General features: G+C 40.9%; 1 protein-coding gene across 4 annotated transcripts in view; it reads right to left on the bottom strand.

Moving 5' to 3' along the window:
- Positions 1–16,772, bottom strand: part of Rbm33 (RNA binding motif protein 33) — a 99,597-nt gene that overhangs the window by 41,847 nt on the left and 40,978 nt on the right. For all 4 annotated transcript variants that reach the window (XM_029477709.1, XM_021161824.2, XM_029477708.1 and 1 more), the window contains 3 exons: positions 14,772–14,980; positions 11,052–11,340; positions 5,073–5,131 (listed from right to left, as the gene is read on the bottom strand). In XM_029477709.1, coding sequence (XP_029333569.1) covers positions 5,073–5,131; positions 11,052–11,340; positions 14,772–14,980 — 557 coding nt within the window. The remainder of the gene's footprint in view (positions 1–5,072; positions 5,132–11,051; positions 11,341–14,771; positions 14,981–16,772) is intronic.

Here is a 16,772-nt window from a genome sequence, read left to right as displayed (position 1 = left end):
GGTATATCACATCAAATAACAAATGGGAGTGTGACTGGGTATATCACATCAAATAACAAATGGGAGTGTGACTAGGTATATCCTATCAACCACACTGGGTAGGCTCCGTGCACTCTACTGTTTTCAGAGGGGGAAGGGGGGTGTTAGTGTGGTTTTATTGTTTTGTGTGTGTTTTACTGGGCTTTTGTTTGACATTTGGTTTTGTTGTTTTTGAGGGGGAGGGGGAAAAGGGAGGGAGGGAGAGAGTTAGAAGAAGAGGGAAAGGCAGGGGGAGAGAGAGAGCATGAAATTGTATGAGTAGGGTGGAGGAGAGAATCTGGGGAAGGGAAAAATATGATTAAAATATATGCAGAAAGTTTTAACTTAAAAAAAAGGGGGGGGGGAAATGTTTCTACAGCTATCTGTGTATTCCTGGTTACCAGAAACATTCCTAGTCTAATACAACACTGCAAAGCTACAGAACGGAAACGGCTTCAATAGCCTATGTCAGGAAGTTAGAATCCGTGCTCCTCAACCGTGCTTACGCTATGACCTTTAACACAGTTCTTCACGTTTTGGTGACCCTCAAGCCAGAAATTTTATTACTACTTCATAACTGTAAATTTGCTATGAATTGTAAGTATGTTTTCTAATGGTCTTAGCTGATCCCTGTGAAAGGATCAATCGATATCCCCAAAGGGGTCAGACCCACAGTCTGAGAACAACTGCTTTAAATGGAAATTTATATATAAAACAGCAATGGGAATGAAATGGAATCTTGACCCATGAAAACCCTCAAAGTAACATTTATTGCAATAATTGACATTTTAGCATTGCTATGAGCAAATAATGTCTTTTCTAGGACAAACAACTAAAAAATATACATGAAGAAAAGAATTCATGACTTTCTATGGTAATGACATACAAAGGAGGGGCTTCTCTATGCAGTGAAACCAAGATTCTTAACATGAAAACAGGAACACTTGAACTGAAAGTAGAACTCAGAAAAAAAAAGACAGGACCTCAAGCTAGTGGCTCCTCTCATAAAAACAAGACATACATGTGCTCTGAACTGATACTGGCAAGCTCTAGCTGTGCAGCTAGTGTAATGGTTGGTGCTAACAGGCAAGGAGTCAGACAGAATATCCTATGAGCCCTGCTTTGGATGTTACTAGTTCCTGTGGGCATCTATCATATAAATCACAGGTGCACTTTACATTCAGAAGATTTTAACACTGACTCAAGGCAAATGTGAAGCAGAGCCATTCTGTATCAACTGAGATATAATATATATTTGCAAGAAATTTGTAAGTCTGGTCTGAAAATATAAAATAACCATTTCATTAAATTAAAAAAGGAAATCCACTGCATAGACCTAATTTTTTTTTTTTTTTTTTTTTGGACTTTTTGAGACAGGGTTTCTCTGTGTAGCCTTGGCTACACACTTACTCTGTAAACCAGGCTGGCCTTGAACTCAGAAATCCCCCTGCCTCTGCCTCTCCAAGTGCTGGGATTAAAGGCGTGCACCACCACCGCCCGGCTTAGACCTAATTTTTAGCCTGAAGCTTAAATCATGAAGTACTGAGGCTTACCAAACATGGGTGGAAAGGGTTAGAAACCACATCCATGTGTGAAGACTAACATGACTCAAAAACCATGACCAAGAAGCCTCCAGAGCAGTTCCTTCCAAAACTGAGTATTTTAAACAGGATCTTCTTAGAGCATTTCTCACCTTGACATTTAAATCTTTGACCTAAAAGACGATATTCAATTACCAAATAGTCACTATTCGTCTTACAACGTTTTGGTTTTAAGAGTGAAAATCTAAAATAATGCTAAGTAAACACATGAAAGTGTTTGATGTTAGGCTTCTCTGTATTAATTTAATGGTGGCAAGATGGAGGCAAGGCTGGAAATAATATGGGCTCAGTCCCCAGCATCATTGAAAACACAAGCACAAAAACCACCTTAAACCAGCAAACCTAGAGGAAACTGTCACTAGGAAACACTCTACACATATTCCTTCTTAGTTATTTTTGAAGTTTTCATGAAATTGCCAAACTAAGTGGACCTTTAAGCTAAGGCTGAGTGGCAAATGTACCACAGTTCTTTTTAGACCTGGAGCTGGGGCCACCCTACCTTTGAATGCCCTGTATGCTTCCCAGTCAGCAAGGCAAAGAAAGGAATCATTCCTAGTTCAGTAAGTACTGCCTAGTCCTCCTATATAAATTCATTGTGCCCTTGAAGACAAACAAAAAAATAAAAAAAAATAAAAATTTAAACATCCTCCCCTCTCTACACTACTCTCTTTCACAAGTACCAGTAAACTATCTCAACTCTAATATTGTGTAACAGTTCCCTCAAATATTGTAACATTCCATCTCTCGGTAGCTCCTTAAGTCAAAGGTGAACAACTTGAAACAGCATCAAGAGGTCCCTGAAATAGACCAGATTGAGTAGGCTCTCCTTGCCAGAGTAAGCAATAAAACCTCAGAGTCCCCTTCACAAGGAAGGCTGAGCTGCAAAGAAAACTCTCAGACCAGAAAGAACAGCTGCCTAGAAGAAGCAGAAACCAGCAGAGCTGCCTGTAAGAGGTTTAGACCCACTGAGACACCTGGAAAAGACTCTCTCCAACCTATTGAGCTACCTGTAAGCTATACAGGATGCTTCTTCGGGTTCCCTGCCTTGTGAGTTATCACCCATGGTGGGCGCTGAGCCATTTCTGCTCCTGTAAATAAGTCCAATAAAAACTAATTGGTTCATTAAAGTTGGACACTTCAGTGGTAGTCATACCTTAGTCTAACGTGGGATTCCTATTTGGGGTGAGATGATGTGTGTATTACATCTCCTAAGGAACTATTTTGTCACACAATTACTTCTTAACAGGAAAACCATCTGTATACTAGTGTGTGCAGCATTCTCCAGCATAGTGTCTAGTCTCAGAGCAATGAGAAGGCTCCACTGAGAATGATGATGAGCAGAATAAACTTTACTCTGCTCAATTTCCAATACTGTTCAAACTGGTACAAAGACTTCCAAATTCAAATTTAATTTTATGCACCAAAGAAATATAATGAATCCAGTAGACTTAAAAAAATCTAAAGTTGTATTTCTTAAATGGGTTTATCATTTCTGTGTATAGTCTCTGTATGAATGTGTAACCTAATACTGGAGATGGAACTTAGAACTTTGAATTCTGCTGCTGAGCCATAATCTCCAGCCTTTCATTTTCTTTGTGGCAAGGTCTCACTATCTAGCCCAGGCTGGCCTCTACCTCACGATCTATCTGCCTCAGCCTCCTACATGCTAGGATTACAGGCATGTGTTGGGACTGTGGGCCACTGTATAAAGCAAGAGTCTGTAAGTAATACTAATTGTCTCTCAATTTTTGGGAAGAACTAGGATAGAGTTTGCAATACACATGACCAGCAGTAATAAATGGTCAAAGGCTTAATTAGACCATAATATTGTTTCAGCTGTCTTTATAATTTTATTTAGGTTTTAAGCAAAGACACAACTCTCAGGCTTCATTTAATACTGCCTACCGCCCACATTAGGATATAAAACTCCCAGCTACTGCTCTAGTGCCTTGCTGTGTGCTTCCCACCATGATGATCCTCTAAAACTGTAGGCAAGCCCCCAAATAAACATTTTCCTTTTTAAGAGCTGCCTTGGTCATGGTGTCTCTTCACAGCAATGGAGCAGTAACTATGATGCCAACCACAAAGTCTTACAATCTGAGTTCCATCCCTGGAGCCCAATGGGAGACGGAGAGGACAAATTCCTTCCAAGTTGCCCTTTGACCTCTAAGTGCTTAACATTTATTTTCCTCTAGTAATATTCTTAAAACAGCATTAGGTTTTTTCCTCTATTATCAGATAAAATTCTGTTTGTACAAGTGAAAAATAAAAGTTAAGTGAAAATTGCAAATTCTCTAATTTCATATTGATAAGCAATTTGTTTCATAAAAATATTAAATTACATAAATTTTTGAAAACTAGAATTGCTTTTTTACATCAAATTCTAGCACCATGATGTAAATTAAACATGAAAACAAGACCAATAGCAAATTTCACACAGATCTGAGGAAAGAGAAACAGTATTACAAATTAAACCAAGTGCTTCCTCACAAGTGCATGGAATGACAGCATGGGGGAACGCAACCACTTGCATAGATGTTCGAATAAGGATTGGTAACTAAAAACAACTACTTAAAAGCTAAATGTATACAACTTGAACAGCAATCTAAGAAAGAAAAAAAACCTTTCCTAAGTATGGGAACGAGGCAAAAAAGAACCAGCTTCAGATGGTACCACCACAAATAACAGCCACAAAGCAAGAGTGTCGAAAAATTACTCTAAACCCTGAATTCAACAGTGAACTTTTCAGTGGATCTGGTTAGTTAGGCAGGCTCTCCATCTAATCCATCTGGAGTTACCACACACATCATCTATTGTTCATCATCAACAGGCAACATACACATATTCAAAAATCACTTTCTTTTTTCCATACAAATAGTGTTGGTATTTCATTGCCTGGACTAATTTCCCCATGGTTCTTAAAAAGAACATGTATTCAGTCAGGGCTTTGATAAACCAAGAATTCAAAGAAAGTAAAATGCATATATTTAAGCAAATACTGGACTGTTTTCTTCTAGTTACAGACAAATGACAAGAAGCATATGAGTGTGTGCTTTGTTTCAGACTTAATTTTTTTACTGAAGAACAGGAAGCCTGTGGCTCAGGAATACTCTCAGCTCTTTAATAACCAAGCACTTGATTCTTATTTCCTAGAATTTGACACAAAGACTCACATGTGCCATGTTCTCTGTAAGATGTGCCCTCAACACAGAACCATGACAAGATCAAAATTCATATTCTTTAAGATGAAAGGCATCTTAAATAATCGTGATTCAGCAATTTTACAGCTACAGAATTAATTCTGCTCTCAAACAGCCAGTGGCCTTAAGGTTTTAATAAACATTTTCCACCAGAGACTGCAGTGAACATTAGCAATGCCCACACTGTTTCTGGCCAGACAAGCACAATACCAGTACCCCTCTCCCCCTACCAAATAGAACAGCTGCTACTCACTGGAAATCTTTGGGGTCCCACGGCAGGCCTCGGCTGGCTTGGAACTGGCAGCAAGGGCACTGTAAGAAAATACATTTTAATCACCTGGCATCAGACCAGCTGGCAGGATAACACAGGAGCTCTCCCACAAAGTATACATTACATACACTGAGCACATAGTAACATCAAGTTTAGACTTCATCCATAAACACTTAGTACTTACGGGAGAGTGAAGGGTAATTTTGGCCCCAGAATAAAACTGTACCAATACACAGCTTAAGTTCTAACAGAGGATAACTATTTAGAATTCAAATATTTTTACAACAAAAGAAGGTAATTTTTTATGAAATAAAAAGATCTAGTTTCAGTAGGATGTGACATTGTGGGGACACTTGTAACTCTACCGTTCAGGAGTCAGAAGAAGGAGGACTGTTGCAAGTTTGAGGCCAGCCTGAGCTAGACAGTGAGCTTAATTAAGACTGGCCAGTTATACACAAACTGAAACGTGAATCCTATGGAATCATAAAAGAAGGAGGAGGAGAAAAGGAAGAAAAAAAGGCAGGCAGAGGAAAGATGGAACAATGCTCATGTAGGCTTACAAAGAATGACAAGAAAGTAAACTTCTATCCTGATACTTGCTGTTTGGTTTTGTTTTCAAAGATGAAAAAGTCTTACCAGTATACCAGACCAGGAAGTCTACTTAAGAGAACAACCCCTCCTATGGTTAAGATGAGGTTTCTCTCTGTAGACCTGGCTGCCCTAGAAATCACTCTGTAGACCAAGCTGGCCTTGAACTCACAGAGATGCCCCTGACTCTGTCTCCCAAGTGCTGGAATTAAAGGTCACCCAGCAGAGGACAAGAAGTGAGAGGGCTACACTCTTAGGGCTAAAGCATATGCTGCCCTCTTTGAAAAGTGCCACTCATTACAGTCATCTCACTGATCTGGATTTGAAAACTCATCACTGTTGTGTTGTGTGGGAGCTTACAGTCAAATATGGTGCTAGATGCACCCAGGAAACTCCCTTATGAGCACCTTAAATGGGACACATTTGGAGAAGTCTTTAAAGAGGTCCAAATGGTGAGCATTAATCCAACCTAATCAGCATCCTAGAGAAAAGGAAAGCAAAGACTACGCTCACGGAGAGACCATGTGGGGACATGGAAACACCATATGCAATCCAAGAATTGAAGCCAGGGTAATGAGCCTGCCCATGCCTACACCTCTTGGTAGTGCTTATTACAGCAGTCTCAGCAAAAGAATAATCAAAGGTTTAATACAGCACAACTTTAAGACTCTGGGAAATGAGACAGAAAGACACAGATATGTACCTGAAGAATCCATCCAAATCACTTTTATATAGTGACAAATCAAACTGTTTCACTTTCTATACTTACAAAATGAGTCCCATACATTAAACTGAATCATGGTTAGTATAGTTAACATCACACTTTTACAAGCTCAATATCAACTGAGCCTGTGGGCCACCACCCTATTTGATCAAAAGCAAATCCAGCAGAAATCTAAACCTCCCTTGAGAGTCTATTCCAACATAAAACTTCCTGTGAGAAGACACAGTGCAAACAGGAATCTAAAGGGAAAGAGCAGGCTATGAAGCAGAGAAAGAAAAAAAAAGTATTCTCATCTCAGAAGATTATATGAAGAAGGAGTAGAAAAGAAGGTGCAACAGATGGACAGTATTTTTGAACCAAGTACCAAATATAAAACACCTAGCTAGCTTCTCTACCAGACCGTTTATAGGAACTAAACAATTCCAACACAACACAGTAGGAATTGGGAGGGAAGAGTTGATTCTAATGAATGGGTTTGTTAACAGAACCTCAGAGGAGATGGCAATACTGACAATGTCTCCACCCTCTTTGTTCCAGAAAAATAAACCATGTACAGAGTTCACAGGAGTAGGTCAGGACATGGGAACAGGTGTGCTCTGGCCCAATGCAGAGAGCAATAGAATCAAGGCCCAACCCTATGCACCTCATGGAGCAGAAGGGAACTTAAAATTTTTGATGTTTCCACCAATCTAGTTAAGCACTGAACCCAAAACGTTGGTATTTACTCCTTAGCAGCCTGTGTGTAACTAACAGAAGACATAGTCTTTCACCCTCAAAAAGAAAACAGACATAATTTAAAAAGACATGCAAGGTTTGGGTACTCTGTCTCAGTGGAAAAGCATTTAACAGGAGAGGTAACATACTCATACATTTGCTCAGTAAATTAATTTTCGGGGGGGGGGGNGGTGTAGAGATAATTCAGTGGTTACTCTCTCTTTCAGGGACTCAAGTTCATAACTCCATGCTGGACTGATAACTACCTGTAATTCCAACTCAAAGGATCCAATACCTTTTGGCCTCCCTGGACATCTACATACACATGCACATACACCAACAAATATTCACGTAAGTAATAGTAAGTCTATCTAGGCATAGAGATACATGCCTTTAATTCTAGCACCCAAGTAGCAGAAGCAGGCAGATCTCTGTGAATTTCAGGTTAGCCTAGTCTACATAGTTAGCTCCATGCCAACAAAGGCTACATACTAAGACCCTGAATGGATGGATGGATGGATGTATGTATGTATGGACAGAATGAATGAATCTTATTTTGTTTGCTTTGAGGCAACAGAGTATTACAATATAGCTCTGGCTGTCTAGGAACTATATAGAATAGGCTGGCCTCAAATATGTAGAGATCTACCTGCCTCTGCCTCCCAAGTCCTGGGATTAAAGGTGTACATTTTTAAAAGACCTATATGTGCATTAAGCTGTAAAGACTTTGAGACATGTTAGTTTGAGCTATAGTTTACAGGTATAGAACATATCTCGGCACTCAGCGTCTCCCAAGAATTGGGCTTCTATTTAAACTTATTAACAAAATACTAAATGAACAAACACATGCAACCAGTAAGAATAAGGTTCTCCTCTTTCTAGCATAAGGTATATGAAAGGCAAGGAACAAGTAGTATCAAAGATCCTGGGCTCATGGTGACATTAAAGAGCTTCAAGCAGACTTGGTATTTATTGAGTCATTCAAGTTCCTGGATGCAGGACCTGAATTTAGTACTTGCCCCGTCTGGTGACTTTTAGCAAATAATAACACTTGGCCTACAGAACATTCCAGGGCCTATTTACAGCTTTACTATTTTGTGCTTCCAACACTATTATTTCTGTTAGGCTGAAGAAAATCTATGCATCTTACCAGCCACCAGTTTTCCAATGAAATTTACAAGGAAATACCTAATTAACTGATTCTGGTGAAGGACAACCACTGAGAAGTTCAATTTGGGGAAACAAAAGAGACTTATGTTGGGGGCTGGAGAGATGATCAGATCCCTAGAACCTGAAGAAATGTCACATGGCTATGTAATCCAGCTCCAATTCCAGCATTGAGAAGGCAAAGATGGAGAATGCCTAGAATAAGCAAGCAACTTGACTAGCACAGGCCAAGAGACCCTACATTTACTATCTCAACTAGTGAAATCTCTTTACCTCTTAAGCTCACCTCCCTTCCCTATTCATCCAATCCACTGCAATTACATGCAGCCTCCCACTGCCTCTGCTGCACAATGCTCTGACTCCTGGCTTTTGCAGTCATCTATTAGCTAGACACATACTTCTCCCCAGGTACACTTCCTGGTCCGTCCACTGAACTGGTCTTCACGAGCTATCACCTTTTACCGTATCATAGACTACTCAAGAAATATCTTGTTGTTATTGAGTAGAACTGAGACAAAATAACACTTGATTTTCAGTTAGCTCATGAGACACCCACCTATCAAGACTTTTCATCTTTCCAATATATCCCAAATGCTAAATGACTACTAAGCAGCTGCAATGAGCTCTAACGGTACCCAATTCAACAACTGCTCTGTTGTCACTGTGACTTCTGATCTTGCTCTTCCTTGATCCATCACTACAATGTGCATTAGCTAGTGGCTCCTGGGCCAAATATGCTGTTGATGTTTTCAGTTGTCTCCACAGTAGTCCATTTTTAACTCAGATAAAAGAATCACTACAAGCTGTTTGGTCTAACAACATTTCCACAGTATAAGAATCAAGTAGTTAAGATGTCATTACCAAATAATAATAATAATAATAGTAATAGAGCATTAAAATGATACATAAACCGGAGCACAATAAAAATGCATTCTATTACCTAATGACTAGTTTCAGCTATGTGCGCACCCAAATTCCTTTTTGCCCCAGCTTGATATACCGTAACCCAGACAACTCCTCCCATTAAACACTAAAGTCCTTCCTCTGGCCCACACAGGGGGGCCCTGCAGCACTTCCTCCTTTTGTTACCCATAAGGTGTTTGTCTCTCTTAATTACTTCAAACCCAAGACTTGTGCTCACTATCAACAGCCCCTCTTACTTGTGTACCTCTCCAAGACTTGTGACCATCTTCAATGATGAGCCACTCCTTCTCATTCTGAATGGTCCTAGAACTAACCAACTCAATGAACTCCCACATAACTGTATGCATTCCTGTAACACCTGTTTTAATGATAGTTTTTAAATGCTTTAACCTCCCTTTTAGCCCACTATCTACTGGAGGTAGTGGAAAAGAAAGGATACAGGGGAAGTGGACCTGTTCAGAAATGGTTCTTTGGAGCAACTCCTGTCTGTGCTGTCTGAAAACAGGTAATACAGTCAGCAGTGGCAGGTGGACCCACTCCCAGCACCTCACGGAAACAGCAGCAGTCCAGTAGAGTCAGGTCAGCAGCAGTGGTGGCATAACCAAGCAAGAACAGCCAGGCCTCAACCTCAGCACAAGTCAGCAGGACAGAGCCAGAGAGACACCAGGTACCAGGAAAAGTTCTCACCTGTGCCTCTCAGTACAGTGAAGATCAGCAAAGAAGCAAGACCAACAATTGTTGTACAGCTTAGCTCTATCAGCAAGCCAAGTTCAGCTTCCATCACTGTCCATCAAGTCCTATTTATACCCTCCAAACATCACATGTCCTCCACGGGTCTTGCCTCAGCATGTACCTTGCCTTAGCATGTGCATCTGTCTCAGCTGACATCACTCTGTCAATCAGCCCAAGTTCATAGAAGCAGCAAGAAACTGCAGCGCATCACCAGAAGTTTTTTTGGCATGTTTCTCTCTATGTAGTACCGACAAATGCAATGTAAGGCAGACCGAATACATGCATTCAGTTAGCAAAGAATCTCTCATCACGTGTCCTCTCAAGTGCTTGCTTTAGCAGAACATTCTTTCTCCTGTGTCTGCTTCAGCAAAAGACTCTTTCACAAGTCTGCCTAAGTCTTTCACCTGTGTCCACTTCAGGAAAGCACTCCTTCACCCGTGTGCCCCAGCACAACACCATCCAACACAACTGACTCTTCAAAGAACCCTCAAGTTTCCACTTCAGACTCCCAACACTGATCTACTTTCCCTCATCATCTGCATGCCACACAAGGCCTATTACTGACCTTGGGTGCTGAGGTGCAGAGTCTGCCTCTGCCCATGAAGGAGCAAGAACATGAACAGAACTCTGGTCTGCTCTGCTCTGCTCTGCTCTCTAACAAAAGCCAAGGTGCCTGGAACAGGTGGAATAGAGAGAGAAGCAAGTGTTTCAGAGAAGCTACACATAACGGCTCCCAGCTCCAGCACCTCTTCTGTTATAGCAATAAAGGAAAGATAGCCTGGGTCTTCCCTGCCAGGTAACCCAAACTAAAGAGGCACACCATGTATGACTTAAGAAGAACAGTTGTCACTTCCAACATCTTTGCCATGAGACATATGAAATAAGCATTCAGAGACTTCAACAACTACCTTCAGGTTGTGCCTCACATTGAGACTGGCACAGTATATTCCATTCAGAAACAAAGTAGGAGATAGACATTGTGAAGAAAGGAGCTTCTTCAAAATTACATTACAAGTTACACTGTGTCTGTGACTCCTCCCAGACCTGAATATGAATCTAACTGCTACTGGGGTGGCTTTGTGAATGAACACATACCAGAAACGAACACATACCTTGAACAGGGGTTACCACTGTCCCCTTGAAGTGTGGGTTGATGTGGATGTTCTTGGGCTGCTGAGGAGTCACTGGGGGAGGGGTCAACATCATCCTTGGAGTCTCAATCTGGGGGGGCATGTGTACTCCCTGTGGTGGGGAGGGGTGATGCGGATGCTGTAAGGGGAGTAGAGGCTGCAGCTGCTGTTGCTGGAACAGACTTCTGATTGGCTGCTGCTGAGGTGGTGGTGGTGGTGGTGGAGGAGGAGGCTGCGGCTGTGGAGGAGGGATTAATCTTGGAGAGTGAGCCTGAAAACCACCAAGAGAAAATTTTACAGAAATAAACATTTAGAAGAATACAAAAGTAATGTTGACGTGCTATAAGCTTACACCAATTAACTTCTTAGAAGTAGACTTACAGTAAAAACTTGTACACAAACTTTGCACAGAGGATATGCAATAGACTTACGAAACTCAGCCAGTTCATGGCAAAGACAGAAGAAATGATAGCATGAATTCTGAAGAAATAAAATTTTGCCCAGGAAATAAATTGCCCACAATGAGCAAAGATATCCATAGCCTCTAAGCATAGTTAGCCCTGCCTCTTCTCGAGGGGATAGAAGGCAGACAGAAACAATCACTAGAAACTTCCCATTTAAAAGGGAACAAGTTACACTGTGTCTGTGACTCCTCCCAGACCTGAACATGAATCTAACTGCTACTGGGGTGGCTTTGTGAATGAACACATACCAGAAACGAACACATACCTTGAACAGGGGTTACCACTGTCCCCTTGAAGTGTGGGTTGATGTGGATGTTCTTGGGCTGCTGAGGAGTCACTGGGGGAGGGGTCATAGAGCTGCTACAAGGAGCTACATAGAGCTACATAGAGCTGTTCCAAGAAGAAGATACTTTGAGAAAGCGGTATCTGGGCCAAGTCTCCATTGGAGAAAAGAGATGCATCACACAGAGAGAATAATAGACTATGAATGGAGAAAAATAGGTAAAAGGACTTCCTGTTTAATCAAGGGGGGTGGGCATAGAATACGTATAGAGGGTCAATAAACAAAAAAAATTAGAAGTACAATTTAAAGTAGCCAAGATACCTAAAGTGGCCCTGCGATCCCCTACAGCCCCATCTCTTAATTTCCCAGAAAGCAGCAGGCCTATTCCTGACAGGGCCAGAAAGTGAGTTTGAGTCAGACAATCTGATTCAACAAGTTTTGCTTTTAATCACTAATCAAGTCAACTTTACTGCCAAATAGTAGTCAAAACACTTATAATTCAGCTGTCTAATTAGTCCTTTTCCCTGGAATGATGCCCAATTATAGAGGATCTCTGCATTCCAAGTGAAAGATACAACATGCATGGTGAGGAAGCCCCAATGATGCCCTTTCTGGGAAAGTGACTGACTGCTCATAGTGTGAGATGGACGAGATGAACACAGGCCTGTGACGGGCTATGGCAAAAGCAAATAGCCACAGTCTGAGGGAAGACTTCAGAGGAACAATAAGATTAAAGTTAAATTGTATATGGCTTTGGCTGGCTGGCTTTCTCAAGAAAGGACTTCTCCAAAGATTCAGAAATCAATAAACCTGAACTCTCCTATTCTGAGAATCCAGGGCACGCTGCTCATTACTTTTATGCATGCAAGTGTATAATATATAGAATTGAAAAAGGCTGCCTGTTGAGCTTACCGAGAGAGGCTGGCACTGAAACTGGGGAAGGGGGATCTCCTCTCCTCCCCATTTCAGACACTAGCATATTTGTCTGGGGATGGAATGCCCCCCCCCTTACTTTCTGACAAGAAGGGAAGAGAATAACACACTGCCCAAGAATAAAAAAAAAAAATCACTGTCATTGAGAATAGCTAAGTCATGTCATTGAGTAATAGCCAATATTGAGAATAGCAAACTATTTAATAGTAAATCTTACTATTGTTTATCCCATGATATAAAAATATCTAAAATACCTACAGTGTGAAAGAGAAACTGTTACTTCAGCCATGGGAAGCTCATTAATGAAGAAAAAGCTAAACTACAAATACCTCAACATCCCTGGCTGGTTTCTGCTAGATGCTGTGAGCCCTTATTTAATAATGTTACCCTCCTACTGTCAGTATTCATTAACCTGGAGGGCCTCAGCTGAGCAGAAAATTCTGCACTGGCCTGGACTCCACCAGGAACTCTAGCTGGGTGCTTTAGAAGGGCTTCCCCACAGTTGATTTCTCCTGAAAGGAGAGCACAAACCCTGAGAGAGACCAGGAAAAACACAACTATTGCAAATGTTCCCACCAAAGACATAGTAACATGGCATGATGGAGCTATTAGCCACATGTTCAACCTTTGAACAGCATGTAAGTGTGAGGGGTAGGAGGGGAAGAGGGATAGTAGTAGCTCTAAAGCAAAGCAGCCTGAAAGAGAAAGGAAGTCATGGGACACCTCAGACCCTGGGGTATGAGCCATCAGATAAGACACCCAAAATGAGTGTCCACTAAAAGTGCAGGCTAGGACTTCAAGAAGAACAGAACCCAGATCAAGAAACAAGACCCAAGAACATTCCTCCGAGAATGTGGAGGTGAACAGGCAAGAGGACAGATTCATTCTTCGTGAAGAGTAGTAAGCAAACAGGATCTAGAATCTCTGTGGCTTGGGGAGGGACATCACAGGCAAGCTCACTTACATGATAGCCCTAATAGGCTGAAAGACAAGGCTTCAGCCAAAGTGCATGGCTGGTCAGAGGGTTTGGTGGCTATGCAACCCACCAGGTGGTCAGTCACACCAGCATCCCTGTTAGGATGCAGGTTACCTTTGCTTTTTGACTAGCTGTTAAAGGTTATCTCCCACCTGCTCTGCATTTTCCTTCTGACTGGTAAACAGGCACTCATGCTGATGAAAAACTAGTCTGGTGCATAACTTGTTAACCTTGACAGAGAACAAACCAATTGTGTACAAAAGAGCAATGTATTGATATAACCAAACTTTCAAGTGCTATCACCCACCTTTCCCTCTTCCCTTGGGGTACATTAAAACTGGATTCTCATGCAAGGCCAACAACCACCCTTTCTACTTCATCACTTCACCAATGGATGGTATCTAAAACATTGTTAACAGAAGCCAAGTATAGGCTGCAAGCCTCAGAGGAGTATGTGGTATACACTAGAGGCATATCTTGCATTGTGTTTCTTCCTAACACTGTCTTCCAAAGGAGAAAGTTTACCTCTAGCTTGCAAAAGGACAAAACACCATGACTCCTGTCTTTGCTGAGACCTCCCAGAAGAAATCCATCCAAGTTTAACTGCATAGTTCAGTTTCAAGTTATGAACATTTTTACAAGGTATATAATTAAGAAAACTGCTACAGCAGGGAAAACCTATAGGAAAACAGTTTATAAAACAAGCAACTATGACCTAAATCCTGTGTTAACATCAGCATATTTCAGCATACTTGAAGAGGTCTCACTGATATAAGGGAGAAAAGCAGGGCTCGGTGGTAGCCACACAGGCCATCAGCTACTCAACAGAAGTGTTGAGATGGATTTTTTAACTACCCAATAATGAAATAACCCAATCCTCAGGCTACAAATAAAATCTTAGCACAGACCAAACTTCAGAAGCTTCAGCATTTCTTCTATTGCTTCAGTGTCATTTCAGAAAAAGTAAGTGTGAGCTGTGTGGACCACAGGAGCACACCTTCACTGTTCTAAAACTGTCTGGTACTGCATTATAACATTATAATTACCACAACAGACGGCTGTGTAGGAAGCAGGGCAGGCCTGTGCTCCTTCATCCTTCCCCTTTCACTGTTGTCTCGCCTCTGGTCTCCCATTCCACGGCACATCAGAGAACCTCCTCGCCTTCCTCCCCGCCGGGAACCATAGCGTCCCTGCTTATGTTGTCGCTCTCTTTCTTCAAATTCAAGCAATGCAGCTTTGGCTTCTGCAGAAAGCTCTATGTAAAAAGATGTACAGGTGTTAAGTACAATCCACACTACACACGTCTGTGGAGAGAACAGTAAGAACCAAGTACCAATCTCTAATACAAGTATCATCTATCAATCTTAAATGCTTTCATTTTCACAGTGTAGATTTAGTAAATCTAAGAAAATAGCCAATGTTCACAGACCGTTACAGTAGAGGAGGAGACTACCCCTCACTGGGCACCAATGAGGTCAGTAAGAGAATGTCTCTGGCCAGGCGTGGTAGTGCATGCCTTTAGTACAAGCTCTCAGGAGGCAGAGGCAGGTGTATATGCATGAATCTGAAGTCAGCTTGTTCTACAAAGTGAGTTCCAGGACAGCATCGCTACACAGAGAAGCCTCGTTAATCCCAGCACTCGGGAGGCAAAGGCAGGTGGATTTCTTTGTAGGCCAGCCTGGTTTACAAAGTGAGTGCCAGGACAGCCAGGGCTACACAGAGAAACCCTGTCTCGAAAAACCAAAAAAAAAAAAAAAAACAAAAACAAAAACCAAAAAGATGCCACTAATGTGCAATGGCACAGAATCAGGTGGAAACAAACAAACAAAACCAACAAACCTCCCTCAAGTATTCTGACATAAATCAAAGCCATTACTAACTTCTTTCTGAAGTCAAATTATTAAGGATAATTCCTGAATGGAACAGTCACTAACTGCATTTTGCTTTAAACTTTTACATCCATTAGCATATGTCATGCTGTAAAAAGGCATTGTATGTCCATGCAGCCAGCTACAGACACTTTGTCAAATAAGAGGAAAGCCAAGCACAAAAACAAAACAAAACAAAAAAACGGCTACTTAGAGCACTGCAGGAGCTTCATGCGTCTACTTGGGTTCCTATGTTTCCCTTTGCAATGAACATAGCACAGACCCTAAAAATCTTCCAACAGTACATTATTCTAAGCGTCTAAGGGAGCCCTTTCATCCATAGAGGGTCCCTTTATTTTACAGTAGTGTCTTTAAAAGTATGATTTAGCAATACTACGTAGTAGTAGTAACATCCTATATTAGTAAATGTGTATTTTCTCAAAATTTTACTAAACACTGTCTTAAGCCTTTCTCCTCCACTGAGGGCAGTTAAGTATGACTAGAGTCTACTTTGAAACATCAGACTAAAAATCTCTAAGTTATGATTCATTTTGGAAATATTGATACGGAATCCCCTCTCATTCAAGTCAATATAAACCCTTGGAAAGAAAACATAATAATCTTTTAACCAGCATAGATTTTTATTTTAATCTTGACTATATTATTGCTTCACACACACATTTTACGCAGTGAATCAGCAATTATTTTCCTGGTGGTTCTGACTGTCAAGATTAATTTTACTATCCTCAGTAATAAAATGGTTTCAAGTGACATCTTTAATCAGCAAGAAAAAATGCCCTCCTCCAATTGAGACAAACTGTCACAAAAGGTCACCAAAATGTGACAGGATAGAAATTACATCTGTAACTTCAACTGAAATGTTAATTTTCCCATAAGTGTTTCCTAAACTATGTCCAAATCCTAAAAAGATATATCATAAAGCAACTACAATTATACTATGCTATTTCTAGTAACAACATATTTGCATCCAAATAATTATAATTATAAAGCAGTTAGAAATGAATACATACTTATGGCATACAGTCTGGCAAAATAAAAATGGCAAACATCAAAAAATAATTGAACCCCCAAAATTTTAAAACAAGAACCATAGTATAAAAAAGTATGTGTCTACTAGCATTAACAACCACCCACTGTTACTAGATGAAAGGGTTCTTC

Source organism: Mus caroli, chromosome 5 (genome assembly GCF_900094665.2).
Source record: "Mus caroli chromosome 5, CAROLI_EIJ_v1.1, whole genome shotgun sequence".
NCBI lineage: Eukaryota > Metazoa > Chordata > Mammalia > Rodentia > Muridae > Mus > Mus caroli.
Note: the sequence above shows the minus strand (reverse complement) of the source record. Positions and strands in the feature narration are given on the sequence as shown.